At 53.9% G+C, this 27109-nt stretch overlaps 9 protein-coding genes across 9 annotated transcripts; 6 read left to right on the top strand and 3 right to left on the bottom strand.

Moving 5' to 3' along the window:
- Nucleotides 1–410: 410 nt before the first annotated feature.
- On the top strand, nt 411–1708 carry BDZ83DRAFT_575376 (short-chain dehydrogenase; the record flags this gene model as incomplete). The annotated part of the gene is made up of 3 exons (XM_060504805.1): nt 411–760; nt 875–1126; nt 1231–1708. 3 exons carry the CDS (start codon nt 411–413, stop codon nt 1706–1708), a joined length of 1080 nt encoding a protein of 359 aa, XP_060366026.1.
- A 101-nt stretch (nt 1709–1809) lies between these two features.
- BDZ83DRAFT_274493 (uncharacterized protein) lies at nt 1810–2236 on the top strand. Its single transcript, XM_060502082.1, has one exon. It carries the CDS (start codon nt 1911–1913, stop codon nt 2163–2165), a length of 255 nt encoding a protein of 84 aa, XP_060366025.1. The 5' UTR covers nt 1810–1910; the 3' UTR covers nt 2166–2236.
- Nucleotides 2237–3581: 1345 nt separating this feature from the next.
- BDZ83DRAFT_274525 (arid/bright DNA binding domain-containing protein) lies at nt 3582–6654 on the bottom strand. Its single transcript, XM_060502083.1, has 3 exons — nt 5611–6654; nt 3706–5552; nt 3582–3647 (listed from the first exon to the last, which is right to left on the bottom strand). The coding sequence occupies exons 1-3, from the start codon at nt 6572–6574 to the stop codon at nt 3594–3596; spliced, it is 2865 nt and encodes a 954-aa protein (XP_060366024.1). The 5' UTR covers nt 6575–6654; the 3' UTR covers nt 3582–3593.
- Nucleotides 6655–7075: 421 nt separating this feature from the next.
- BDZ83DRAFT_274475 (uncharacterized protein) lies at nt 7076–9799 on the top strand. The gene is made up of 4 exons (XM_060502081.1): nt 7076–7698; nt 7748–7858; nt 7910–8533; nt 8858–9799. Exons 1-4 carry the CDS (start codon nt 7471–7473, stop codon nt 9548–9550), a joined length of 1656 nt encoding a protein of 551 aa, XP_060366023.1. The 5' UTR covers nt 7076–7470; the 3' UTR covers nt 9551–9799.
- A 3205-nt stretch (nt 9800–13004) lies between these two features.
- On the bottom strand, nt 13005–17057 carry BDZ83DRAFT_575388 (HECT-domain-containing protein; the record flags this gene model as incomplete). The annotated part of the gene is made up of 3 exons (XM_060504809.1): nt 13005–14473; nt 14530–16772; nt 16837–17057. The coding sequence occupies 3 exons, from the start codon at nt 17055–17057 to the stop codon at nt 13005–13007; spliced, it is 3933 nt and encodes a 1310-aa protein (XP_060366022.1).
- A 1779-nt stretch (nt 17058–18836) lies between these two features.
- Nucleotides 18837–20636, top strand: BDZ83DRAFT_650792 (C2H2 finger domain-containing protein; the record flags this gene model as incomplete). The annotated part of the gene is made up of 2 exons (XM_060510401.1): nt 18837–18982; nt 19097–20636. 2 exons carry the CDS (start codon nt 18837–18839, stop codon nt 20634–20636), a joined length of 1686 nt encoding a protein of 561 aa, XP_060366021.1.
- A 491-nt stretch (nt 20637–21127) lies between these two features.
- BDZ83DRAFT_575278 (uncharacterized protein) lies at nt 21128–22877 on the top strand (the record flags this gene model as incomplete). Its single annotated transcript, XM_060504790.1, has 2 exons — nt 21128–21493; nt 21570–22877. The coding sequence occupies 2 exons, from the start codon at nt 21128–21130 to the stop codon at nt 22875–22877; spliced, it is 1674 nt and encodes a 557-aa protein (XP_060366020.1).
- Nucleotides 22878–23018: 141 nt separating this feature from the next.
- BDZ83DRAFT_669161 (C3HC zinc finger-like-domain-containing protein) lies at nt 23019–25250 on the bottom strand. Its single transcript, XM_060511110.1, has 3 exons — nt 24308–25250; nt 24170–24256; nt 23019–24120 (listed from the first exon to the last, which is right to left on the bottom strand). Exons 1-3 carry the CDS (start codon nt 24924–24926, stop codon nt 23249–23251), a joined length of 1578 nt encoding a protein of 525 aa, XP_060366019.1. The 5' UTR covers nt 24927–25250; the 3' UTR covers nt 23019–23248.
- A 362-nt stretch (nt 25251–25612) lies between these two features.
- Nucleotides 25613–26881, top strand: BDZ83DRAFT_718754 (SRP40, C-terminal domain-containing protein; the record flags this gene model as incomplete). Its single annotated transcript, XM_060512109.1, has 1 exon — nt 25613–26881. The coding sequence occupies one exon, from the start codon at nt 25613–25615 to the stop codon at nt 26879–26881; it is 1269 nt and encodes a 422-aa protein (XP_060366018.1).
- Between the last annotated feature and the right edge of the window lie 228 nt (nt 26882–27109).

Below are 27109 nucleotides of genomic sequence, written 5' to 3'. Positions count from 1 at the left end.
ACACAAGGTACCTCCACTTCAGCTACCTTTTCTTACGCTACACATACCGTACCTTCCCAAGCTTACCTCACTTCGACTGTCTCGACTGTCGGTCCCTTCCTTCCTTACCTTAGCTTACACGGGCCACACCTTCCCTTTCCCCCCTTTGGACCTACCTATATCAACTTGGACACCTACTTCCTTCCACTTGCTTGTCCGTCCAACTTTTTTTTTTCCCACCCACATTCGCATTCCATCATTGTTTTTCTTCCCATCAAGCTCGACTTCTGCGAATCTCTGCGACTCTCCTACATCTTCGCACCTTCATCACCGGTCAAAGCCTGTCTCGCGTCGACCAATTCTTTCCCTCCTCCCTACCACAAACAATTCTACCTCGTATCCTACTCATCACCATCTGACCGATCGCAAAAATGGCCGCCGCGCGCTCTGCCTTCCGTCTTACCACCCGCTTCGCTCCTCGCGTTGCCATCCGCAGCCAGGCAGCCCGTCCCTTCTCCGTCTCTGCTCGCGCCTTCAAGAGCGATGTTGTCAGCGAGAAGGAGGTTCCTGTCTCTGTCTACGCTCCCGATGCTAAGGGCACTGGTCAATCCGACCACTTCTCCATTCCTGTCCGCGAGCACGACTCTCGCCCTCCCACCGAGTCCCCTGTTCCCGGTCCTGAGAACGACGATGTCGTCCCCCTCACCCGTAAGACCTTCGACTCCATGCCTCCCATGATGCAGAAGCTCTCTGTCATGGGCAAGACCATTGTGGTCACTGGGTACGTTTTCCCCCTTCAATTGTCACCAATTGCGAGATCATTGCTCCAATGGATTACTTTGCCCTCAAAAATAAGAGCTGTAAAACAACATCACGACTAACTTCATCTTCGCAGTGGTGCCCGTGGTCTGGGCAACTACATGGCTCGTGCCTGCGCTGAGGCTGGTGCTAAGGCTCTGGTCATCTTCGATGCCAACCAGGAGTTGGGTGACGAGGCTGCTGCCGAGCTGCACCAGAAGACTGGCTTGCCCGTCACCTTCTTTAAGGTGGATGTCCGTGACGGCGCTGCCATTAACGCTGCAGTCGACTCCGTGGTTGAGCTCTACGGTGCTCCTGATGTTCTGGTCAACTCTGCCGGTATCGCTGAGTACGTCATAATCCCCATAATGCAGCGTGCACAAAACGCACAGCACCTCAGTATCCGCCCCTTGTCGCTTAGCGAGACCCACTAACACTTCTCCTTTTGAACAGCTCCAACATCAAGGCCGAGACTTACGACCCCGCCATGTTCCGCCGTCTTATCGACATCAACCTGACTGGTTCCTTCCTCATGTCCCAGGCCGTTGGCCGCGCCATGATGAAGGCTGGCAAGCCTGGCTCCATCATCTTGGTCGCCTCCATGTCTGGCAGCATTGTCAACTACCCCCAGGAGCAGTCCTGCTACAATGCCTCCAAGGCTGGTGTCATTCAATTCGGCAAGTCCCTTGCTGCTGAGTGGGCCAAGTACAACATCCGCGTCAACTGCATTTCCCCCGGCTACATGGACACTGCCCTCAACCGTGTCCCTGCCCTTGACGCTCAGAAGAAGATCTGGAAGTCCCTTACTCCCCAGGACCGTCTCGGTGCTGTTGACGACCTCAACGGTCTCTGCGTCTTCCTGGCTTCCGATGCCTCCAGCTTCATGACTGGCTCCAACGTCATCATCGATGGTGGTTACACTTGCTACTAAGCCTGGACATTAATGTGGCCATTCCCCGAGCTTTGCTTTGTTGCATCGCCTTGGGGTAGGTCTGGCATGTACCTGACGAGTATTGAGCTTGCAGGCTGCGTCCCGTCATGCAGCTACGATGAAGAGCATCGCTGATCCACACAGACGGTATGTTTGCCACGGGCAGATGTGATACCAGTGGAACCAGCATCATCGCTCCGACATGGTCGCCTACACTACGGCGACTTCGTGCCGATTTCTTAGTGTCATTGCTTTATTTTTCCTTTTACCGACCCGACAAAAGTCTTCCGGGACTATACCCCCCAGTGGTCCAAGGGTCGCACAGCACCCATTCAGCCCATCGACTTTCGACTGTCAGCAATCATTTCTCTCTCGCGCAAGTGTTTGTTCCCAAAGCAGGCAAGGCAGTTTCAGGAGTCAACAGGAACAAACCAAAAGATTTGGGGATTTGGACTAGAGGTTCTTTTTTTCAATGGTTTTGAGTCTTTGCCCCTCAGTGGCTTTGGGCAACCGGACCAGCAAACAGAGGATAGAGAGGGACGGACAGAAATATGATTTTTGGGGATTGGACTCTGGGATTCCCCGGTAGACAGGACAGATCAGACAAAGAAGTTTCGCAGGATAGAATCCAGAGAGAAAAGACACGTCTTTTGTGTTACGTCACTTTCAATCAGTGTTTCTTCTTCGAGCCTCGTGGAATGTAACGTGACGTTGGCCTTTTCTGAACCTTTGTGAACCTTTGTGAGATTGTGGGGTATGGGAAAGTGAGGCTGCTCTCCTACCATTTCAGAAAGAACATGCTGGTGACATTGTAGGTGACACTTGATCTCGAGGCTTTGTGTCATGGTTGCAGTTGCACTGATTTGATCTTCCCCCGTGGGAAAAGACGTCCTATGACTTGATGAAGACATGGAATGATGCTTTCCACAGCTTTACGTATATGGATTCCAATTTTCAAGCAAAGGCGGGGGGACGAGGGGGGGAGGGAGCCGAAGAGATCATCTCCGGCCCGAGCCTATGTTGATGTATTGAAGGAAAACCCCACAGCGGTACCGACGATCATCGTGGAAACTCGACGATCGTGGGTTTTTCTCCCTCCGGGGATGGAGCTAGCTACACTACCTTACCTGGGTGGGCAAGGGTGTGAGTAGACAAATGTCCGACGGGAGAGAGAAACCACCTAGCCTTATCGTGAGGTGGACCTCGGACTCTCCACGATGGGTTGAATTTGAGTTGGTCGCCCCCCGTCTCCACAGCGGGAAGAAAACGCACAGGTTCTTGGTTGATTGATGGTGTGCTCGTTCGGGGCTCCACACTCACGATACTTTCGAAAATCCTAGGGGTAAGCATCGTGGAGCTTAAAAAAAACAACAAAAAAACGGAGGGAACCTGGAAACCAAGCGAGTCCACAATCCCGGCATCCGGATTCAACCCCGAATGAGAGACCGTGCATTTTGGGGCTGATCACAGCAAAAAGGCCTTGGTGAAGAAGACACACAATCCTCATGGTGATTTCCAGTGGCGTTTCCTTGATCGCAATTGATTCTATTCTACAGCTTGGGGGCAAGAAAACAAAGTCATCATCCTGCTTGCTAATTCTCATGGCCATTCCTCCTCAACGCCTGGGTATTTGCCATCCCAAAAAAAGTACAGTTTTTATCACACGTTCTCCCACATTTTGTACTCGCTCAATAGTCCGGGCCACGATGCCATTTACCGCAGTTCCCCTCGACGTTTTACAGCCTCCTGGTGTCCACGGTGGTGAATCAAGGCCAAATGAGCCCCTGTCGCCATCAGGCTGGACCCAGAACATCTGCCCAGTCAGGCCTCTACAACGTAAAACAACGCATGACGTATCGTAAGTAGGCAGGCTGTTGGAATGCGCCTACAAGTCTCTTTCCGACTCGGCGAATTCGATGAGAGAGAAAACGTGAGACCGCTAAGAAATCCCGCGTCAGTGGCCATAATGGAGTCAAGTGGCAGCGGACAATACTTACCAGAACCTTATTCTCGGTCATGATCTCGTAGAGACGGGGAAGAACGTTGCGGAACAGGCGCTCATTCCAGCCACCAGCCTCACCTCCAAGCTCATGCTGCTTGAGCAAATCCTCCTGAGCACGCGTTTTGACCACATTGCGGGCAATGTTGCGAAGAATCAGCACCGCGCTGAGAGGAATACCGGCTGCTTGAGGAGGAGCTGCGGGGTTCTGCTCATCGGGAGCCGTGGCCGTCTCTTCAAAGTGAACCACAAGACTGTCACTGGGCTGGAGTCCCGCTTGCGCCTTCTTCTCGTTGATGGCGATGCCGTTGAAGCTCTGGCAGCAGTGAGTTTGAAGATGGTGGCCCATAAGGGCGAGCTTCATCTTCGTAGGCTTCTTGTACTTGGCGCAGTCAGCCCACTGGCATCTCACCTCTTCCTCCTTGTTGTCGAAACCACCCTTGTCGTTCCGAACCCACTTGAGATGGGTAGTAACGACATGCTTCCACATGGTCTCCTTGGTTCCGAAGAAGTGACCGCACTTTTCGTTGGGCCGACCAGAAGCCGAGTCCCATAGACAACGGACAAAGACCTGGCCGTCTAGGCCCACAGGTCGAAGTCGACACTGGATTCCGCGGATAATGAACTTCTGCTGAACCTGGCCGGGATTTCCAGTGCCAGCCCACACTTCAGCCTTGGAGCTCTTATACGCCGCACAGCTGTTTCTGATGAAGTCCGCCGGAGTGATGAGAGGCTGGTCAATGGCCTGCAGAGCGGCCTTGAAGGCATTCTGGTACGCCTGCCAAGCTGCGATTTGGGTGACAAAAGAGTCGTTAACTTCCTCGAAGAAGCACTTGACCCACTGGTTGCATCTTTCAGGCTCTTCCAGCTTCAACAGATCCTGTAACAGGTCTTCAGGCATGGCAGCCGGGTCGTTGCTGGTGGCGGGTTTCGGCGCGGGCTTCAAAACCTCTTCTACCTGGTATCGTCTAGCATTGTGCGAAAGGAGACGAACAAGATGATGGATCAGGTGCTCGCAGTTAAGAGACTTGACCAAATTGTCCACGTTGCCGACAACCGCAGTGTACTGGTAGAGGAAGTCGAGGCAAGCATCCTTGAGTTCGTCGTCGTTCAGAAGCATCAGCTCGCTAATCTTGGTCAATATAGCTGTAGGAACCTTGTCCAGCCTGTTGGTGGCTTCAAGATTCATCGAGATACGACCAAGTGCTCGAAGAGCCGTGAGAATGATACCCCGATCGTCGGAGCCCTTCAATTGCTTCATGAGGACCTTGTAGAGGGGATCGCGAGAGTCAATCTCCAAGTAGGGTGTCAAAGCCTCTGCAATGTCCAACATTTGGTGCTTCAGCTCAACCAACCACTCGTGCTTGGGGAGACTCAAGACAATGCAAATCAGGTCTTTGATCGGCAAAAACTCGGCCAAGTGTGCAGCATTCTCACGGAGCTGTGACATGTTCCTGAGAGTCAAAGCAGCCTCATTGACGAGGACCATCTGATCAGAGAGGTGCTCGGGTACAATGAGTTCGTTGACTTCCTTTGGCTCCAAACTGTCGATACGTTCCAGAATGTCTTCGGTTCCTTCATTGCCATCGAGAGTGTCGAAATAGTCAACGGCGTTTTGCGAAACCCAGGAGATCTTCCACTTGACATCATAGAAAATGCTGCCAATCTCCAGAACCTTTTCGACGAGACCTTCGCTGAGGCCCGGAAAGCCTTCGAACTTGAACTTGTCGTGGCGTTCATAACTGATCTTGACCAAATGGTAGAGCGCGAACTGCTGCTCTTCGAAGATGGCAGAGCGCAAAGCCATTAGACAGCGAATGTAGATATTGGGTCCTTCGAATCCAACTGAACACAAGTTAGCGGCTTGATACACTTTGACGAGAGAGAATGAGGATGTCTTTACCTCCAGGATAGGGTCCACTGCGGCGAGGAGGCTCCAGGAGGGAGCGTGCTACATGTCGGCGGCGAGCAAACTCGGCCGGATTGTTGCTTGGTGTATCGACAGGGCGCATGGGGAGAACGTGCTGTTGGTTCGGTGGCTGAAGCGAGCGGGGAAGGTATGATTCAACGGATGCCGACGAGTTGTCTGGGTTGGGCGGATTGTAGCTGCCGCTCGGTCCTCGCGGTGGAGCTCTTGGTTGGTGAGGAAGAGGCACGGGAGTGTGCTGAACCTGTTGCGGTGTTCCATGATGACTGCCTGAATGGCCGCCTGGGGTAGGAGTGTTAAGGTGGCTCGGCTGTTGGCCAGAGACGTGGCGAGTCGGCCTAGCAGGACCTGTATCGGGTTGAAAGATGACTCTCTGGGGCGGGGCCTCGCGTAGGCCACGAGAAGCTCTCACGCTGGATGTAGGTGCCGCATCTGGAGTCGGGCGCTCTCGTGTAGGGGTGCCATCATCGCCAGAAGCCGCGGCCGAGTCAGCAGCCGTGCCACTGTCGCGCTTCGCTCCACGGAAGTTCTCTCTGGTTCGAGACAAAAGACCACCACCCTTAGCAGAGACATCCTCCAAAATGTCCTTTGGAGGAGGTTCCTTGCCGTGGAAGAATTTAATCTCGTAGGCAGCAAGGTTTTTGTAGTACTTCTCCTTCAACGAGAAGGCAGTTGAGGCCACGTTGGACGAGTGGATGCCGAGCTGCTCCGCCATCCGGCGCCAGGCCAACTTCTCATCAGACACCTTATCATAGCCGCCGTTCGCGCAGATGTGGGTGAAAGTCTTGTAGAGGTCGAGATATACCGGTCCGACCTTGGGCTCGGCCTCTAGAGCAGTGCCCCGCTCCTGGTGGTAGGCCTTCAGCTTGGCCATGAATTCCTCATACTCGGGGGTTCGGCTGATAGCATGAAGCTCGACCTCAGCTTCTTTGGGCGCCATGATGGGTCGGTCGATCGAGCAGGCTGCTGTTTCCCTGTTAGTGGACGCGCAAATGGGGTTGTACGTTCGGGTTGAGGCAAACTGACCGGCAGCCTGCTAGCAAAGTCGGGTTCACTTGTTCGAGATCGTAGCCCGGTGTGAGGCTCGCAGACGAGCTTCGAGTCCTTCTACAGAACTCAAGTTGTTGGAAAAAGCTGCGCGAGGTGTTGCGACAAGAACTGCCTGAATCTTTGTGTTGTACAACGCGTTGTCGACTCCCAATGGAAGAGGGTGGGGATGAAGTGTGCTCTTGCGCAAGTTCAGGGCCCTCTGCGATCGGTAGTGATGCGCCGGGACAACCAACCAACCGTGTTTTGCCTTTACGCGACGTTGAGAAATCCCTGGCTACGTCTGGGCTTATCTTCACGTGACCGTAAGCTCAATCTGGTGGTCCCTGCGCCAAGGGTACCACTTAAACCCCAATTCGGACTGTACCCACATGAGCTGCACCTTCCATTTGCACCTCGAGGCATGGGTGAAGACTGAAGAGAAGCCAGACCCCTGCCCAGACTGTCACTTGCCTCCTCTCCAGAGTCAGGGACTAAGGGCTCCTTCCTATTTGTACTTCAGGGCAACAACCATTCAACCTCACTTGGCGTGTGACTGTCTCCAGCCCACTCTTCAACCCTCATATGCTGTGGGAGTATTTGTTGATCATTGCTTTGCTCTGCTCAATCCATCCAAGAACCCTATCACCAAATCGAAATGCTATACACCCCTGCCTCATGTTACTAACTCCACAGTTTGGTGGCATCGATGACTTGATCAGCCTCGTTTTCTCGGGCTACAGACATACTTGAAGGTTCTTCTCTTGCCACACATTACCGTCCGAAGCGCGGCTCTGTGTATTGCCGAACATGCCGCCCAAAGTACAGAAACCCCAGAACTGGACGTTCACACTGATCCATGCAGCAGTCTCCGAGAGACGCCACCGTGAGAAAGACTGGTTATGCACCTCCAGTGTCGAAAATGCCGTCCTTAACTTGAAACAGGAGATACTTCTCGCAGATGCTATGGGATCCCGAGGCAATGCCAACAGAGAGCCAAACCATGTTCTCATTGTGCCGAGACAAGGGGCGCAGGCTGTAAGTCGCCTCATAATCTGGACAGCACGCGCTTATTGACAGAATGAAGCTCAAGCTGGGACTTGGGAGTCGGGATGGAGCTATTCCAAGAGACGCCGACTACATGCTGGGCTACTGCCCCGGGGCCAATATCTTGGTCATCAGAGAGAGCCTTCGCAGTGTACGTTCACATTCTATGCCTGTACCGGGGATGTTTGCTGACCATCTGTAGGTCGATCAACAGATCCGTCTAAGATTCAAAAGCCAGAGTGATACAGACCAAGTACTAGGCCTTTTTCAAAGTCTCGGCTTTCAGGCCAGGCCGATGCAATCATCTCGTCGTCAGCCCACTCCACTGCAGCAATTTCGGTCATCCTCGGTTGCAGGCGACTTTCAAACTTCTGCTGCGATCCAGCCCTACTCCTCGAGGCATAATGCAAGTTTCATGCGACAAGAATACTACCAAGGTCGGCTGGGCTCGCCTCCGGGGACACAATTTCCCTCGGAAGGACACCACTCGATACCTCGAGCCAGCAGTGTAGCTGCGCAGACGTACCGGCCTTTAACGTCCGTCAGTCAACGCGCAGGGTCTGTTCACCAGTCCATAAATGAATTTGGGACACCCCACACCTTCAACCGATCTCGCACTGCATTCAAAGAGATGCCGAACGAATACGCATCGCAAACAGCTTCGTCGAATACAGAGTACAGGTCCGCGGTCCCTACACCTTCAACGAATTCCCACCGACGGCCATTAGTACGCTCACCGCCGGCTTTGCAAGATTTCCGTAACTGGAATCTCAGTCCATCAGCCGATGAAGTCGCTTTCGCCAAGTATGACGAACGGACATCAAGGGTTAGTTCTAGCACCCAGATTCAAGACATGCTTCCTCCCCGTCGTCAGCTTCCATTCTCAGTCGGAAGTAGGGCAGAGAAAGAGGGCACTGAAAGAAGTACCACGCTACTGGGTACCACGCACCCGGGGACTACAGAGCACAATCAAGATTCCCAAGGTGTGGGCAAAGAGGGACAAGCCCTCAGGCCTCGTGCATCAAAAAATGAACCTACTGAAGTCCAAGAATCGGCGGAGCGAGGCAACGGAGCGCAGACCACAAGGATCAATTTCGTCAAGAGAAAGGAAGCCGGTGTGATCGACATCTCAGCTCACAAGAAGCAAAAGTGTTCTTCCCAGGCGAAGTTGATTTCCACATCACCGATCCCGCTGCCAGCCATTTCCTCTGCTCATTTCCAACGCAGAGCATTATCACGGGCTCCTAGCCTGGCCATCGGGCATGTGCAACGGCCATCGTCAGAAGCTATCGAGAGTGGTGGTATCAACCAGGGGCTAAGAGATGCGGTTGACTCTGCATCGGCGAACACAATGCAATCTGCAGAGATCGAAGCTGTGAGACATGCCCAAGGTACAATTGACAGAGGGTCGTCTAGTGTGGATGCGCCTCCGACTATATCGGTGGAAGGAGTCGACCAGGCTCCACCAATCCGTGCCGTGATACCAGTTCAGTATACAGAGGGAACCGACGCCGGCCTCGATTTTCTGCGGCCGGTGTTGACGAATATGGCTCATGGCACACAGACCGAGCCTACTCCCTCTGGCTCCTCAGAAAAAGAGGAAGAACTTTTCATCGCAAGATTCAAATTGATGTGGGATATCAGAAATTTACACCAAACATCTTTCAATCGTTTGCTCGACACTTCTAAGCCGAATCATCGCATATACGAAAAGGAAGCTTTGGAAGAGTTGGAGCAAGATGCTATCGATCTCTGCCAGGTCGCGATTGACCGTTACGGTCCTGAAGTGGGCGAAGTACCGTATGAGAAGCTCCTGAAAGCTATCATGGTTCCAGGATACTGAGCGAATGTGATATTGTATGAGGTAAGATTACTCCTCGGAGAGCGACTGATTTCACTTAACAGGAAGGATTCTGAAGGGGGTTGAAATAATGGCATATGGTGCGCGTATGAAAGATGCTACGAATTGGAGCCAGGTTGTTATATCACATCATGGTGCGAGTCAGTTGATGAAAACGAGAGAATTATGTATCCTATGCTATAATAGAACTGACGATTCATCTCTTGACGATGATCCGCATACCGCCATGGAGCTACCTCTCTTATGATGAAATATCATCCAAGCTCGCGGACTCGATGCATGGCCCTCGTCCTTCGCCTTCTCTAATACTGTCCGTTGATGAGAGTGGTGGTAACCATCTCGACAGTACTCAGTATATCGCAATTTCTCTTGCTCTTGTATCCTACAATTCTACACAGTCCTCTCGAGTCTCGCAGTCGCTAGGGTCCAAAGCTATTGGTGCTGTGTAATATGCATACCTACCAGGGAGTGATGAAGGGCGGTGGAAGTTGGAGTTTGACACTCGCCCATGACACCAGCCATCGAAGACACCAGAGTTCAAACTCCTCGCTACCTTGGTCTCTTCCATGCAGCTGTCCTCATGTATCAGTTCGCATCGCATCCATCTCAAAGGGTTGGCAGTAAGCGGTCCAGATAGTGGATTTTTTCTCCTGCAATACGATGAACATTATGGACTCTTCCGTGATGTACAATTACGACGGCTGCTTCGATAAAGTCTTTTGATCATTGCTTACTTTCTGAGCGACCGATTCTGTGAGGATGAGCCGGATCACCATTACCCCCATTCAAGACCGTTTCAAGTGGTCACATCGTCCACTTGTAGTGATCCTTCTCATCCTTGGGCAATCTCAGCTCCACGACGGGCAACTCTTCATCGTACTCGGGGTCCGAGTAGTCGAAGTCGACATATGTCATCCATTCGTACACTCCGTTCACCAAGTGAATGACTGTATGCTCCGAGACCAGGTCAGGCTCGGGCCGGTCAGGAAGCGCAGGAGGCGAGTAACACTCGCTCGGAGAGTCCCAGGCGAGCGTGGTGCCGTCGGACAACCACGTGGTGACGGTGGTGGCATCGTTGTCGTCTGCGAGGGCGATGTCGGGGTCCGGGTAGTAGCTCCCGTCCTCGAAGTCGTCGCCGTCGCTGCAGTATGTCATGGCGAGGTCGAGGTCCTCGAAGTCGTCCTCGTATTCGCTGTTGTACACAACGAACCTGTCATTGACGGAGTCGCCACTCTCGAAGGAGCTGTCGGTTTCGACGACTTCTCTATAGTCGAAGACGTTGGTTCTGGTGTCTTCAACAAAGTCGATCATATCGACATCACTATCTTCGACATAGTCGACCATCTCGATATCGTTCTCGCTATAATCAGCCATCGAGATGTCGCTGTCGATGTCGATATCTCCACTATAGTCGGCCATTACGACGTCCACATCTTCGTCGTCGTACTCGGCCATCTCGACATCGACGTCCTCGCTGTAGTAAGACATCTCGATATCATCGTCTTCGACATAATCAGCCATTGAGACGTCGTCGTCTCCGCTATAGTCGGCCATCGAGATGTCCTCATCGTCATCGTCGTATTCGGCCATGATGATATCGCCATCCCCAGAAGCCTCAATGGAAGAGGCGTCGATCATGGTGATATCATCATCGCCTTGAGTGTAGTCACGGCCGGACGCACTATTGAAATGGTTCGCGCCAGAAACGAACACATAATGCGTGCAGCCGTCGTCAGAGTCGCTCTCACCGACGATACACCCCTCGCCTGAGGAGTACCCGCTATCTGACTGCCTGGAACTCCAGGAGCGAGACCGGGCGTACCTCACCCTCGGGCCGGGCGAGGACCGGGGCCCGCTCCAGAGGCCGACATCAGACTCGTGCTTGTAGCGATGTGAGTCCGTGTCGGGGCAGATGCGGTACTCCTCGGCGTCCAAAAGGTATTCGTCATTGATGGTACCCTCGATAGCATAGGAGGATGAGGAAGAGGATGGAGAGAATGGGATGTTACCCTTGCTTTTTGAGATGGCAATCGAGTACAAGACTGGAGTCTGCCGCGCTGCGTTGAGCGGGGCGTCGACGCCGATTCTGGTGCTCCAGCTGCGGGATCTACGGTACTTTGCCTTGGGACCGGGAGAGGAGACGGGGCCGTCTGTGATAGTGAGGGTCCAGTCGCGGCGACGTTTGGCGATGCGTTGGCGGTGGTCCACGGTTGAAGCTGGCGCGCCCGATGAAGTGACGGCGCTTGCGGCAGTGACCGGGGTGGTAGCCTTGGGAGCGGACTTTTTGTCGATGATGTTGCGAACGGACTCCATTGTATCTCTTGATACTCTGATCTGAGGATAGGTGAAGAGTCTGGTTGCTATAAGGCAGTGTGCCTTGTGTAAGTGGCTGGGGGTGAGTGTGGTATAGCAGATGGGTAAAGCAATTCCTCAAGATGAGTATGTATATGTTGTAACTGAACAGTACTCAATGAAGATATGATTGGGATGAAGAATGGCATGCGAAATGGAAAGGATGCCAGTAATGATGGAAAAGAGGCTACTTCTTATAGGATTCTCCTCGTGAGATGATGCGAAAACCGGGCAATCAGGGTTTGGAAAACGACTTCGTTCTGACACCTTTCTAACTGTTGAAGCCATCGGAGATAGCTTCCCGGCACGGCCAAAATGAGGGGATCATCGTGAGTTTTGATCCATAGAGGTTGTTAGTCCATCTAACCTCGCACTTCCCACGGTTCGCTTGAGAAGAGACTTCCCGTTCAGCGAGAGCAGTGCGAAAGAAAAGCAAAACACCCCTCACTACGTAGACGTTTATGGCACGGGAAACGGGACACTCGTTGGTGAGCCTGGGAGGATGCCAGCCATCCCAGGTTGTGTTGGCGGATCGCCCTACGGAAATGAGTGTTATGGGCAGCAAGGTTTCTCTGAGTTTGGTTGAAGACCGCGAGTTTGTGTCGAGAACCTGGGAACTGTGGCATGGGAAAGCCAAGGTACTTACAAGTGTGTTAAGACCGGGTCAAAGAAACGGAGAAACCCCCAATCTTGTCCTGGGATAGCACTATCCATCACATCATGGCTGTTAGGTTGATTCGAATGGCAGTGGGTATTTGTCTAGAGTTTATCTGCGTATCCAAATGCCTCTGCATGATCAGGGAAGAATGTAAGTTGAGAGGAGAACGAAGGGTTGTTGGGTAGAATCTCAAATCAAACCACAAGAAATCACGACGATATGTCACAACAGCCAAAAAAAAAAAAAAAAAAAAAAAAAACACCATGAAAAGGGAGCAAAACCTCAATTCTCTTCTTCCCAATGCAAGTAGTGAGCGCCGAGGATCCCAAGCCCGACGAAAGCCCCTATTTCTTCCATGCCCTAATACTTTTTTTTGTTCCGCTAATTCTAACATACAACCAACTCCTCGCGCCCCCCAAAAGTCGCTCAAGCAAATCCAAAGCCTTGCGCGTTCTCCAATGCCATGGAAAGTCTCTCTCTCAGGACATCTTTATCTTTGTACTCTGGCAGCAAAAGCGTACCGTAACATGTGTACGCGGTGGGCAAATGCCCGCCCTCGCCCTCCTCTTCGCCGTTTCTTTGAACAACGAATTGCATATTCTTCATGCCGCCGACGGGCACACGGTCCGACGCGGTGACGAACTCCAACAGCCGCCTCTTCATCTTCTCGTCGTAGCGCTTAACAATCGACCAGAAGTCTCGGACGCCGCGGTGGGTCGCGTCCCAGCCGACGTATCTTGTGTACCGGCGTAATTCAGAAATGTCAATCTCCTGGACACCCTCCACGAGTGATTGGAGGAGTGGCGGAGTCAGGAGCCCGAGTGCCTTGGGATGTATGCAAGCTCGGAATCCACGCTCAAACGCTTCATACTGCGGGCGAACAGAAACATCCGTCAGGTATTTGATATAGTCGCTGACGTACGCATTCCTGTTCTCGTTGGTGACGAGCGGAGCATCCTCGGGATTCCCATCCACAAGCGACGTCTTAGCAGTCGCCTCGAACTGGGGCCAGCTGCTAGCCTTTCCATCCATCTCCCGAGAAATGGGCTGTCCAAACATGGACACGGAGAATTCGTATGTGCGTGCAAAGACGTCTTCGACAAGACCCTGTTTCTCGTCCCATTCAAGTAAAGTCGTCAGTCCCATCGCGAGGTCTGGCCATCCGTCGGCGATGTGGTGCAATTCATCCACAGGCTCACCTAGGAGCTTGCGGTAAAGTGCCTTAGGGAAGGTGATGGGCAGTGTCAGGCCGTTATAGACAGCCAGTGACACCAACAGACCAAGGATCTCAAACTTCCAAGCTGGTACGACGGATCCGGGGACGAACCAGGTCATGTGGGTCCTATCGTCGACCGTGAAAGCGCCATGATCGGGGTTGAGGCACTCAGCAACAGCAAGTCGAAAAAATTCCTGTTGAACTCCACCCGAATCGAATCCCTCTTCGCCACCTTCCTCGCCAAGATGGATCTTGAGCGGTCTATGCAGCTCTCTTGCTTCTCGCCGCCAGAGTTGATCGAAAGCATCCCTGATGACGTTCTTACGACTAATCTCGAGGATCAAATACTTTGAGGAGGCTGTTTTAAGAAGGTCTTGTAGAACGAGCTTATGATGGGGATTGGTAATGAGGCCTCCGGGAGCAACAATCGCCTTCATACGTGTTTGGAGCGAGCTCGATTCCTCATAGCTTCGGCTCATCTTCGAGAAGTTGATGGATCGGAAATAAGAAACCAAGGCAGATGGGTCAAAGATGAAGGGGAAGTCCAACAGGTGCTTCTTCTGTCTCGAGGAGGTATGGGTGAGCCAGGCGACAGGCATATTGATCGAGTCCAGCCTCTCGGCAAAGTAATCCACGCGGAATTGAATGTCTCCAAGAAGCAAATCTTGTCGTTTTTCGTCTAGTGGGGCAGTCAGTTGAATGAAAAGTCTCACGTGTAATGATTTGAAAACTTACACATAGCAGTAATCAGCGACAACGCTCCACCAAAGGAGCTATCGTATGAAATTTCAGGCTGGCCATCCCATTGCTGAAGCATCACTGTCTTGGCCCAGTCTAGCAATAGCGTAGAAACCCTGGACTCGTGGCCAGCTCGCTCGAGCTGGCCCACCCCAGGAGTGGAAGATGAGTACGAGTTAAGTAGATCAAGTTGGGACAGAAGGGGTCGAAGGGCGTCGAAGTCCTCTTTGTTGTCCTCGAGGTCGTCGTCTTGCGCAGCCATGTCTGCAAAACACCTACGCGCGGATATGGCGGCGAACAAACGCCTCGCCAGCCGGAGTGCCAGATCGTTCGAAAAGGCATCCTCATACAGAAGGCAGAGCCAAGCTGGCTGCCGCGCGAGAGCACCGCTTCCGGCGAGAGTTAGTCCATTAGAACGGATTCGTGACATGTCGAAAAGAATTCGAGAGTCTGTAATCAACGGGGCCGCGGCTACCAGCGCATGGAGGCATATCGACAAGAGCTGACCTGCTTCGACATTGGCAAGAGATCGATCGGTTAGGCGGAACATTTTGGCAGCGGGGGAACGAAGGGATTGCAGTGACTTGGGTGCTTTGAACAGGCTCCCAGCTGCCATCCACAAACTGTGAAACACCAGGCTTGGAGCCACTCGCGTGAGTCTCAGCATGCAGTACCATATGGTATGGGAATCGAGCAATTCGTCGTCCTTGACAAAGGATGCGACTAAGCTAACGGGGTCGCTCAAGATATTGAACAGACTTTGCTCAATAAAAAGCTTCCACTGTCTCCGGAGTCTTTTTGGGTAGGTGGCTCGGGAGCTCTGTTTCCTCTGCATTCTGGAAGCCCGGTCCTTGAGTGTGGTGTACGCGCTGGTAATCCTTGGGGGATCAAGGAGGTGTGACTCTGATGTACCGTCATCCTGGAGAATGTCGCACACGAGATCAACCACCTCCACGTTGAGTACTGTTAAGGATTGTGGGAGCAAGCTGTCGGCAATCGATACCTCCAGCGGGTCTTGAATCTGTTTCGCATCTTCGGCGGAATTTGCAACCCGCAAAGGTTGAGGTTCTGAGACCGGCTCATGGAAAACAGGAGTCTCTGCTGGTTGTGGTGGTTTGCTGTTGGTGTGGTTTGTATTGGGTATTGAGTCTGGTTCTTGGACAATCGACACGGCGTGGCTTTGAGGCGGTACATTATCAAAGAAAGATGGTGTTGAGGGTATTTCTGGAATGGCGTAAGGGTTGACGTGAGACGCTTTTGGTGGCCGCAGTGGTTTCTCATAGGCTCCTCCGTTCATCCTGGGGGAAGAAAGCCCGGAGACGTCTTCGGGCAATGAAGATGTCGGGTATGGCTCGATGGAGAGCTTCCTACTAGGCTTCGAGTTGGCCCGCACTCTAGTGCTTGAACTTCTCTTAGGTTTATTAGGCCGTGGGCTGGGCATCGTCGCACTTGGATTATGCAGTGTCTGTGACCCCTGAGCGAGGGCTGCATCCGGTCCTTGTTCCGTGGTCGACTGAGAGACTTCGCCCAGATCTCTCCTATCTGCCTGCGTAATGGGAGGCGTTGACTGCAAAGGCGTCGACAGGCCTGATGGGTTGCGGAATATTTGCGGCTCTTCTTTGGAAGGACTTTGTGTCGCCTCTGCCTCCAATGCCGCGACTTTTTGGGACATGGCATCCAGGCCAGCTGGCGTGAGCCATTCCAGCATCTTGAATGCGACGGTCCCAAACACATTGGCTGCGAAAGAACGGTAATCCTTATTGACGGGTCGCTCGGCGACTTTGAATGGAGGATGGGCAGTGCCTGTTGCCGCATCAAAATGCGAGCGTTCGTGCGTGGCGGATGTTGTTGCTCGACGACCAATTTCCTCGGTACCCTGGGTAGCCCTCAGGGAACTGCCATCGCCATTTGCCCTGGCGCCCGAACCTGACTTCCGCCTTCTACTATCGCCTGATGTACCGGATCGCTTCGAAAAAGGGTCGCTGAATGCTGGAGGCGCGGGGTTGGAGGAAAATATGAGCGAGTTCAGGGCGGCCGGTGTTTCTTTCGGGGGGTTGAGGTAGGGACAGAGCCCAGTCTCTGGGTTGTCCTGACTGGCCAGGTACACTGCCAAGGTCCTTGCGCTCGTGATGTTGTATCTGCGTATTGGCGCTTTGCCTGCGAGACGCTTGCGACAGGAGAAGCAGGTCGAGGTTGTACATGACTTGGAGTCACATCCGTACCGTAGCTGTTGGACGTATCTGATCAGGGGTTCATTAGTATGGAGGACACACAACGGAGGTTGAAGAACAGTTGAAGACGCACGTTTCCACGAGTATTTGGAAGTTGTGCCGGCGGCTGGCGCGGTGGATGGCGTAGACGCGCTTCGGGTTCTCTATGATCTGTACCATTTCCTTCAGTTCGGCCGGCGCATCAGAAGGCAGGCGCGCGAGAGGCGCATCTTCCCAGAGGCCGGCTAGAAGTTCAGCATCGAGACTGGCTTCGGTCTGAGGGCCCTTCTCAGGGCGGCGGACGTCTCGAGTCATGTCATCCGGATGGCGAGAGTTCTGAGGGTATCTGAGATCGAATTTGGATGAGGTAGCTGGCGGCGTAGGAGACCAGGAGATGCGCGCGGCAGGGAGCGGCTAGCGAGAAGAGGAGTCGGACAGAATAAGAGGGAACGCAGGGGCGGCTTCGTTGTCGTCGTCGATGTCTAATGGTACACGGATAATACAACCGGTAGTGAACAGTTGGACCAAGTAGAAATATGTTGGCGATGAATGAACAGCCTTGACCCGATGACGGGCAGTGGGTATGGTAAGTAGGTTCGGTGGATTAGGATAGCTCAACGTCCCGGTCGTCAGTGTTGGAGGAGGAACTGGGCACCGTATGGCCACGCCACGAGGCTCGGCGATGACACGGTGCGATTCGATGAAGACGGGGCACGGTTTCCGGGGTCCTTCTGGAAGAGTGGATACGAGAAGCACGGGAGCAGGCAATTAGGACATGGAGGATTCCGCAGAGGGTCCCAATTTAGCATGCGAAATTCCACTGGTAGACGCGCAAGTTGCGATCAAAGGACGAACCAGGGCAGGGTACCTACTCTGGGGCCTGCACCTACGAGGACGGATGCCTCGTGGTGTTTCTGACATCAGCCGCAAGGTTGCCGTCTTCGTACGGAGTAGTTCAAACGCCCATTCCAGTCTCGGCAAGGTCGGCGGTTTCTGCCTCCGACTTTCTTTCCTTTTTTTTCTGGACCCAGCAGAGGTGCCCGCGCCGCCGTCGCCGCCCGGTTGACCCGCTCGAACCCCTCCATCGTTGTTCATGACGGGCCGATGTTTTGCAGACGGCGCGTAATGGTGAATTAGTCATTCGAGTTTCCATACAGTAACTATTTCTCAGTGTGGCGACGAGTGTTCTTTCAGCAGTTTGCAGCAGTATGGTGGGCATGATGCAAGTATTTGTCTGGTGCTTCAGTATCTTAGTCAAAGATCATTATTATTAATCACGTCCTGGTATCCGTTCTTGTTGGGCTTCAAGTTCGTTGTTACCTGGGTATTCATCGAGATACCCAAATCGAGGCTTGCATTTGAGGCGCAAGCCCAAACGCCTGTGATTTTCAAGGAAGATGTACAGAAAGAAGGTACGTTCTCTTACGGTAGGTACTTCCATAATAAAGGATGTAACTCTAAAAGACGCGGGACGGCGACAACTTATCCCAAAACGGTGACAAGTAGACTTGCTGGTGCTTAAGGTGACAGTTTGCCCCCCTAGGTACTCGGTATCCATACGACCTGCCTCATCTTTCTTGATATGTCAGCCGGCGAGACAGAACAAGACAGAAGCTAAAAAGAATGCATCAGGCTTCTCAATCGAGCTTCTTTGCAGGTCCGGTGCTTCGGGAAGGAGACAATTAGTGTACAGGCCCCCACTTGACAGGGCAGCAACTGCCAGGAACATGCTAAGGTAAGGGAAATCTCGAGGCTTTTCAGTGGTACAACTTCTGAGGGACAGCCCAGCCCAAGGGCCCTAGACTGCAAGTGACGTGCCTATCACGTCCCTCCAAACCCCCGCCTAACCCACTAAAGCCCTTGCGAATTTTCCCTTTTAAAATCATTTTCCCCTCCATCCCGCCAGACTTTGACGCACTGCACACAGAGGGACGCCCATCTTTTGCCTCCTTCACCTCTCTTTGTTTTGCGCATCCTGCAAATTCACGTTTGCGCGCAACAAAACTCCCTATTCCAAACAATCAAACACATACACAAGCAACCTCTGAGACAAAAACCAAGCAGAAATCACCACTTTCGCACACGACATCCACCATGGCGAGCGTCGATGTTGCTGCCCTCGGCGCCGTTCCTGCAAATGGAGGGGCAACGGCGGCTTCCCACCCCTACACCTGCAACACCTGCTCTGTTGCGTACCGAAACATCGATCTTCAGCGAGGCCATATGAAGAGCGACTGGCAGTATGTTACTCTCATTTCCCTCCTCCCTAGACTCCTTCCTTCTGTTTTCTAGGCTCGGCTTCTCGTCTTGTTTCCGCTGTGTTCCGCTCAGACCAACTGACATCATCCACTCAGCCGTTACAACCTCAAGCGAAGAGTCGCCTCCCTCCCTCCTATCGCCTCCGAGGTCTTCAACGAAAAGGTCCTCCAGGCTCGCGCCGTCCAGACCGCCGAGGCAGAGAAGGCTCTATTCGAACGCTCCTGCGACGCCTGCCAGAAGTCATACTCGAGCGAGAACGCCTACCAGAACCACTTGACGAGCCAGAAGCACAAGGTCCGTGTCGCTGCTATTGCTAGACGCAAGGGCGGTGTTGCCGATGATGCCAGCTCTGTCATGAGCTCCACCTTCTCTCTTGGTGAGCCTATCGCCGTCGACAAGGAGAGCGAGTTGGATTCCGAGGCTGAGGAGGAATTCACTCAGGTTGTCGAGGGCCTCAAGAAGACCAACATCCACGAGTCCCACGGCGAGCGCCCCTCGCCCGTCAAGCGCCCTTCCAACCCCCACCTCTCTGCTCAAGGCCAGCGCGACGATGTGAACATGAACCGCGACTCTGAGTCTGCAACCCCCGTGCAGTCAAAGCCAGAGATTGCTTGGACCATCAAGTCCTGCTTGTTCTGCAACTACGAGTCGCCCAGCGTTTCGCTCAACGCCAACCACATGGAGCGATTTCACGACATGTTCATCCCCGAGAAGCAGTACCTTGTTGACCTGGATGGCTTGCTTCAGCATTTGCAGGAGCGCGTCCACGATGGTCACCAGTGCCTGTACTGCTTCAAGACCAAGAAAACGGCCTTTGCTGTGCAAACTCACATGCGTGACAAGGGTCACTGCAAGATTCCTTATGATACAGAGGAGGTTCAGCTCGACATTGGTGATTTCTACGACTTCCGAAGCACCTACTCTGATGGCGAGGATTCGGACGAGGAGGAAGAGGAGGCCGATGAGAACGGTGGAGCCAAGTTGGGTCTGAAGCGCCCGACCAAGTTGGTTGGAGAGGACGGCGAGGAGGTTGAGGAGGGTGGAGATGATGGCTGGGAGACGGACAGCTCGGCCTCTTCACTTGACTCGGATGAGCTGACGGCCTTTACCGCGGACGGCAAGTATGAACAGTTCGAGCGCCTCGACAAGCACCCTCATCACTCTACCAACGATCCGCGTGCCCGCCACCAGGCCGATGGCTGGCACTCACACGCCCACAAGCACACCCGTGCTGTTTTCTATGACGAGTACGAGCTGCACTTGCCCTCTGGCAAGGCAGTCGGTCACCGCTCTCACAACCGATACTTCAGACAGAACCTCCACAACTACCCTACCGAGGAGGAGCGCGCCGAGCGTTTGGCCATCGAGGCTGGCTCTGGCTCTGGCGATGAGATGGACGTTGATGGTAGAGAGGTCGCCACCACCGGCGATCGCAAGACTCGCAACCGTGCCATCGCTCGCAGAGATGCTGCTGGCATGGCTGGTGCGTCTGATAAGCAGAAGCGCGTTGTTAGACAGGAAGAGGTCAGAGGCCGGAGCACCGCCACCCGTCACCAGAAGCGCTACGACTACGGAGTCAGCGAGAAGTTGAACAACCAGAAGAACTTCTACTACCGCTACCAGGCCGGTGGTTGATCAACTCGCCAATCGATTCTGGATGAACAAGGCGTTGGACGGATTGATTTTGTATTTTGCTCAATTACATTGAACCTTCAAAGGAATTGGCATGCATGATGAGCTTTGATGAACCATGCATAGGGAAGGTAGAACAAAAATAGAGGCTATTACTGCCACAAGATCGCAGAGACTTTAAAGTGAGGTGATGTTAGTTGTAACAACTTGGTATACATAGGGGTAGTGACGGTGGGGGTTTGGCAATTGACTATGCATATAACGAAACGTCTCTATGCGTTTGTTGCATTATCCTAAGCAAACTCGGACCTTCATATACCTTCCACCATCCCCTGAGGTCTTCCATCCACAAGTGTCATTCGGCACCAGTGGCAATGAATCTCAAATTTTCAGAACAATAATATGGTCCTCATGTTTGGCTTGTGAGAATGTTCCAACACATATGCAACTGCCGTGCCTTCGCTCAGCGGCCGCTCCTGACGTCGCAGCGATGGATGAGCAGCAGGCCGACTTACAACGCATGGCTACCCCAACCAGATGCCGACGGTTGGTACGATGGGCGGAAACACCCAAGACGACTGGAAGAGTTTGACAACGGGAAGGGTCGCGCAAAGGAGGACCAGCGCGTCCGGGCGAACACCAGGCTTTCCCCCCCTTCACGGTCGGGCGGCGCACCCGCTAGACGGCCAGGCAGCGACTACGGCTCCAGAAGCTCTAAGGATGCGCCTCGTCATGAACGTGGGCAGGATGAGAAGTTTTCAACATCGTTGTCGCGGAGGAGTCCTCCCCGGCCAAGGAGGTCACACAGGGACGATGGACCGCCGGCACCCAAGAGGAAGGGCGGCGGTTTTGTACTAATGGTGAGTTGAAGCATTATCACTCTTCTCCCCCTAAAAGGGGTTCATACTTGGAGTGCCTACACTGACATCCCGCCAGCCGAAACTATCTCAAGAGGAACTAGATAAGATCAGTAAACCCAAGGACGTCTGGGAAGCCAGATCACTCTACTTCGTGCCCCCCAAGAGGTCAAAGGAACACCAGAAACCCCTACGCCAACCCAAATCGCCCAAAACCGAACCCTCCCGAAGGAACCGCGACGCAGCAGCCATGATCGCCAGCCCAGACGCCATCAAAGCAGCAATCTCAATCTCAGAAAAGGACCTCCGCTTAGCGCGAAGACCGCCCCCGCCCCTGCCCGAAATCGAACTCGAGGGCGACGGCGGCAGCCTCGTCGCGGACCCCATCGCCAACGACGACGTCCTCCCGCACGCCCTCGCCGCCCGGTTCTTCCTGTCTCCGCCCGCAACGTTCCTGTACTCGGCCTTTCGGCTAAAGCATCACCCGCTCAACACCACCACCCCCGAGATCTGCGTCGTCGGCGCCAGCAACTGCGGGAAATCGTCCTTCATCAACGCCCTCACCGGCGCGGCGTCGCTCGCAAAGGTGAGCGACCGGGCAGGCAAGACGGTATCCATGAACGCGTACGGCGTGGGACCCCTGACGGGCCTTCCCTTCCGGAAACCAGTCGCATCGCCTTCTTCGTCCGAAAATGGCAGCGGCGGCGTCACAAAGGAAGAAAAACCAGAACACGGCATAATCCTCGTCGACACCCCCGGCTACGGCTACGCCTCCCACGAAGAATGGGGGCGCGAAATCGTCGAATACATCAACAAGCGCACCATGCTCCGCGGCATCGTCCTCCTCCTCTCCTCTGAAAAAAAGGTATCCGAAAAGGACGCGCAAATCGTTAAACTCCTCGCCGACGCCGGCCGTCCCGTGATGCTCGTCTTCACCAAGATGGACAAAGCGCTTTCCCGCAAAGCGCGCGAGGAAGGCGGCATCGCGCAGCGGTTACGCGAGGCGGAGCGGTGCTTCGCGAGGACGGGGTGGGATGGCTGGGTGAAGAGGGTGTACATCACCGCGGCAAGGATGGAGCGCGATAAGAGCTGGAAGGTGGACGAGGGCACGAGGAGCGGTGCGGCGGGGATGGCCGGGGTGAGGATGGGGGTTCTCGAGTTGGCGGGTGTGAGGGAGTTTGTTGCGCCGGAGAAGGCTAGCAAGATGGTCGCTCAGCGGAGAGCATCGCAAAAGTCGCAAAAGACGCAGGAGAAGGGAGGAGAGGAGGAGGAGGAGGGAAAGAGGCTGGAGCCCGGTAAGGCTTTGGAGAGCGATCCGGCGGCGTGGTCTGGGGACGTAGTTTCGTTTGAGGAGCTGGAGAAGAAGTTTGGGGACTGGAGTTCGTGAGCGGTCAGAGGACCGGGGACCTTTCTGTACGACCATGTCTGTAGGATAGTGTGATTGGTTATATCAGAGAAAAGAGATACCCTCTAGAGAGAAATGCAACTCATCGTCAGCAGATATGGAAACCTGAAGTGAGAAATGGGACGTTCAGTGATATTATCACGGTGAGGTACTTCACTCGTAAACTGCGGGAGACCCGATTGATGACCCAACGCTTCAGACAAGTTCCGTCAATGGGTATTCTAGCTAAGACAAAATTGCTAATAGTCCTTCGTTGACCATAAGACATTGCTCAAGAACTCCTCGTTTCCTCCGTTCCAGTATGAAATCTCAAGTAAGTGACACAGAAAATGGTGCAGACTGGTTGTCCACCACTACTCCTTCTCCTTTTCTTTTTCTCCTCCCGCGCCCGAGACGGTTGAGCGCGCCGTGCCTGGCCTGCTGAGCTGCCGACGAATCTTCTTCGCGTTCTTCGATTCGAACAAACTCTTAACCCTCCTAAGACGCGCCCAACGTTCCTTGTCCTTGGCTTCTCTCGACTGTTCGTCCTCATCGCCAGCTGGCTCGGTAGCAGCGCTCGGCGAGTCGTAACCCCCTGGTGTCGAGGGCGCCGCAGTGCCCCTTCGGACCGGCGTTGAAGGCACCGAAGCGCCTCTATTATGCCACGTGGACCTGTTCTTCGGTCGGTCCTCGAGCGCTCCGCGAAGGTAAGCGTCATTCTTCAGCACCTGCGTCAGCAACTTCCAAGCCGCCAAAGTCGTGTCTGAGCCGGGCTTCGCGCTGCCCAGACGTTGCGCCACAGGGTTCTTCCAAGGGCAGAAGGAACGGTGCTCCTTGACTGGATCAAGATGATCCATTGGCGCGGGAACAAGGATCTCGCCGTCGGCGCTGACCTCCTTACTCTTGAACATCCATAGACCGAGACGTCGCAAGCACGTGTGGCAGGATGCCGAATTTGGCACCGCACCAATGCGGGGATTCGTGAGGCCCTGCCACCCCATCATTGCCAGAGCCAAAGCGACTCTGTTTGGCTCCTTGGGATCCGGAGAGTCCTTGGTCGGCGGTGGGCTTGTGAAGAAGTCTTCCGGCAGCTGGGCGAGGACGCTGTCGATGCTGAGACCCTCAGGTAGCCTCAAGTTGAACTCATAGGGAAGGAAGGGTTTCCTTGCACAGAGCTCGTCGTAACGTGTTCGCAAAGCCTCCATACTAATTTTGGCATTGGTTAAAGATAGCCGGAGTAGCGAATCTGGGAACATTAGGTCTTGGTCTCGTCAACAGGGTCTGTAGATACTTACTATCGCACCCCTGTTTTCTCCATAAACATTCCTCCAGATGTGCCGTGACAATAAGATCGGAGTATCTTTCTATTAACGCTTCCTCTGCTTCACCAATCAGTTCTGAGTAGTAACGAGGGATGGCAACCATGAACCTACCGACATCTGACGCCACAAGAACAGGTACCTCCTTGCCATCAACTTCGCGTTTGTTGAGCTTCACAACGAGCTCCTTATTGCAGAGCGAACACCGCACACGGTCCTTTCCCTGGCAAACCCATCCTCGCTTCGCCCATTCAACCTCGTTCACTGCATCGGGCTTCGGTGTCCAGTCTGTAATCTCCTGGAACGATGCTAGTCTCTTCAGGAGCTCGTTTCGGTCGCTGGGTGCGAACTTCGGAGCGTGCTTGATTTCCGTCACGTTGGCTGACCTTGGAACCCACTTCTTCAGAGATACATTCGAGAAGGTCGTCGTCGCACCTGCTCCAGTGGCACGAATCGAAGGAGAGCTGTTGATTGTAGCGGCATTCTTTTCTGTCAGTGCTTGCAGGCGCCGGCGCTTCAGCAAGATGTCCTCTTCAATCGACATGCTCGGTTTTACAGAGGTATCGGCTGTTGTATTCGTGTTTGTAGAATTCGTGTTGGAGGGCTGGAGGGAAGTCGTCGACGGACGAGGTGATTCGGAAGGTAGGCTCGTGGTGTCGTTCGATTTCGTAGAAGCGGATGATCTGCCCATACCCTGGATGAGGGCGTTGAACTTTCGTTTGGTAGCATTCATTGTCGCTGCGTGTTTCGATGTAACCGGGGTGGTGGATGTAAGGAAAGATGTCTGATCTAACCTGACCCCAGGCGCGAAGATCAAAGGACCAGGAAGATGACGGCAACGCAGAGGGTCGGACGATTTGGTTTCCTATGAATTTATGAAAAGTCGAATTCTGTTGTTTGAAGAGGCTTTCACTCAGAGTCCTTCGTCATTTGTGGTATGCTGCACCACTCGATGGATCTCCCAGGAAGAGGATGGCGCTTGGTCGCTAGTTGAAGCCTAGGCGCCCAGCTTTGCGAAAGTCAACAAACGGGCAGTCGCTGATCGGGCAATGAGCTGGCCACCCCTGTCGCGTGGATGCAAGCGCTAAGGTACGAGGCGTGGCAACGAGTTACCAATGACGTATTACGGATAAATGCATATACCAGCTTAACGGATATCAACTGATAAGATAAGACTTTTCGCAAAGTGAGAGGTCGGGAAGAAAAAAAGTTGCGAGCAGGGATCCCGACACTAAAATTTTGGAGACACCGATCCGCCGGCGCAGAGATCCCACAGAAATTTTCCCAGGTGAGGGAAGACCCAGGACGATTCCATTCTCACCGAGGAATTTGCGACTCGCCGGCTCTTTCCACCTCCACTTACTTTGTCTTTTTCTTGCCCATTGCGACGGATAAGAGCCATCTTCTGGCACAATACACATGTCCGCGCCTCCATCTTGGCTATTCTCCAACAACTTCACAAAAACCAATAACGCAAGCACCCCTACGGCTTCCGCGACAACGCAACCAGACAAAATGGCCAAGGTCAAGAAGTCCGAGAAGAAGGTCAAGGCCGATGCCACCTCCACCAAGCAGGCTCCTCCCGCCCAATTGATGGACCTCATCGACTCCTTCCTTTCCGAGAACGCCTTCACCTCCGCCCACGAGGCCTTCCAGAAGCAGCGCGCCAAGAGCGGCTGGAAGCCTTCCAAGAAGGAAGCGGCCCAGACGGACCTCGTCACCGTCTTCCAGACCTGGCAGACTTCTTCCACCGCTCCGACCACCAGCGAGAGCTCTAGCGACAGCAGCTCGAGCGAGGATGTGGACATGGCCGATGCGGCTGCCGCTGAGAGCGACAGCGATAGCAGCTCGAGCTCCAGCTCCAGCTCCAGCTCCGATTCCGACTCCAGCAGCGACAGCGAGAGCGAGGATGAGAAGCCCAAGCCCGAGGCTAAGCAGAGCCTGAAGCGCAAGGCGCCCGAGTCCGACAGCAGCAGCAGTGATAGTAGCAGCAGCAGCGACAGTGACTCCTCCTCAGACGACTCCAGCTCTGAAGATGAGGCCCCCAAGGCCAAGAAGCAGAGGGTCAAGAAGGACGACAGCAGCTCCTCCTCCGACTCCTCTTCCGATTCCAGCTCGGACAGCTCTAGCGAATCTGACTCCTCCTCCGACTCAGACTCTTCCGACAGCGACAGCGACTCTGACTCCGACTCTGATGGCTCTGAGGCCGCAAAGGTGCCCCTTCCCGAATCCGGCTCCGACTCCTCTTCTTCCTCTTCCGATTCGGACTCCGACTCAGACGCAGACACCAAGAAGAAGGCCAAGAAGGAAAAGGCACCCACCGACAGCGCTTCCCTCTCCTCCGCAACCCTCGAGAAGACCTCCCCCGAGCTCAAACCCGCGACCTCCACGGCCGCCGACCCGCCTCTGCCCCCTGACCCCATGACCTACCGCGCCAACAACCGCGGCGGCAAGAAGGAGAAGAAGGAGCCCAACAAGCCCTTCTCCCGCATCCCCGACGTCGTCTACGTCGACCCCCGCTTCGCCAGCAACGAATACGTGCCCAACGACTACTCGCAGCGCGCCCACGAGGACCTCATCGTTACCAAGGGCAAGGGCTTCACCAAGGAGAAGAACAAGAAGAAGCGCGGCGCCTACCGCGGCGGCTTGATTGACATTTCTAGCAAGAAGGGCATCAAATTCGACTAAGGTCCGCTGTCAGCCACGGTTTTCTTGATGACGTCCCCCTACACACATGCATGTTCAGTTCTTGGAGTTTTGGGGGTCCCGAAAAAGATTTTTAAAGCAAAAAGGGGAGGGCCGGTTTCGCTTTTGCATTGCGTTTATTAGTTGGCTTCAGAGAACTTTAAAGCATGACGGTTATTTTTTGCCCGAGAGGATGGGGAAAAAGACCAGGGAGAGAGACAGAGCTGGGTA

This window comes from Colletotrichum acutatum, assembly GCF_030867785.1.
Source record: "Colletotrichum acutatum strain CBS 112980 chromosome Unknown BDZ83scaffold_36, whole genome shotgun sequence".
NCBI lineage: Eukaryota > Fungi > Ascomycota > Sordariomycetes > Glomerellales > Glomerellaceae > Colletotrichum > Colletotrichum acutatum.
This window is presented reverse-complemented; position numbering and strand designations above follow the sequence as displayed.

Excerpts from the sequence above, each read along its gene's own strand:
- BDZ83DRAFT_274493 (XM_060502082.1), top strand. The coding sequence starts at position 1,911 with ATGGTCGCCTACACTACGGCGACTTCGTGCCGATTTCTTAGTGTCATT.
- BDZ83DRAFT_274525 (XM_060502083.1), bottom strand. The coding sequence starts at position 6,574 with ATGGCGCCCAAAGAAGCTGAGGTCGAGCTTCATGCTATCAGCCGAACC. Across the intron at positions 5,553-5,610 it reads CAGTGGACCCTATCCTGGAG|TTGGATTCGAAGGACCCAAT; the intron begins GTAAAGACATCC and ends ACTTGTGTTCAG. Across the intron at positions 3,648-3,705 it reads TGACCGAGAATAAGGTTCTG|CGGTCTCACGTTTTCTCTCT; the intron begins GTAAGTATTGTC and ends GGGATTTCTTAG.
- BDZ83DRAFT_274475 (XM_060502081.1), top strand. The coding sequence starts at position 7,471 with ATGCCGCCCAAAGTACAGAAACCCCAGAACTGGACGTTCACACTGATC. Across the intron at positions 7,699-7,747 it reads CGAGACAAGGGGCGCAGGCT|CTCAAGCTGGGACTTGGGAG; the intron begins GTAAGTCGCCTC and ends GACAGAATGAAG. Across the intron at positions 7,859-7,909 it reads TCAGAGAGAGCCTTCGCAGT|GTCGATCAACAGATCCGTCT; the intron begins GTACGTTCACAT and ends GACCATCTGTAG.
- BDZ83DRAFT_669161 (XM_060511110.1), bottom strand. The coding sequence starts at position 24,926 with ATGAATGCTACCAAACGAAAGTTCAACGCCCTCATCCAGGGTATGGGC. Across the intron at positions 24,257-24,307 it reads TCTTGTGGCGTCAGATGTCG|CAGAGGAAGCGTTAATAGAA; the intron begins GTAGGTTCATGG and ends TGATTGGTGAAG. Across the intron at positions 24,121-24,169 it reads GAGAAAACAGGGGTGCGATA|ATTCGCTACTCCGGCTATCT; the intron begins GTAAGTATCTAC and ends TAATGTTCCCAG.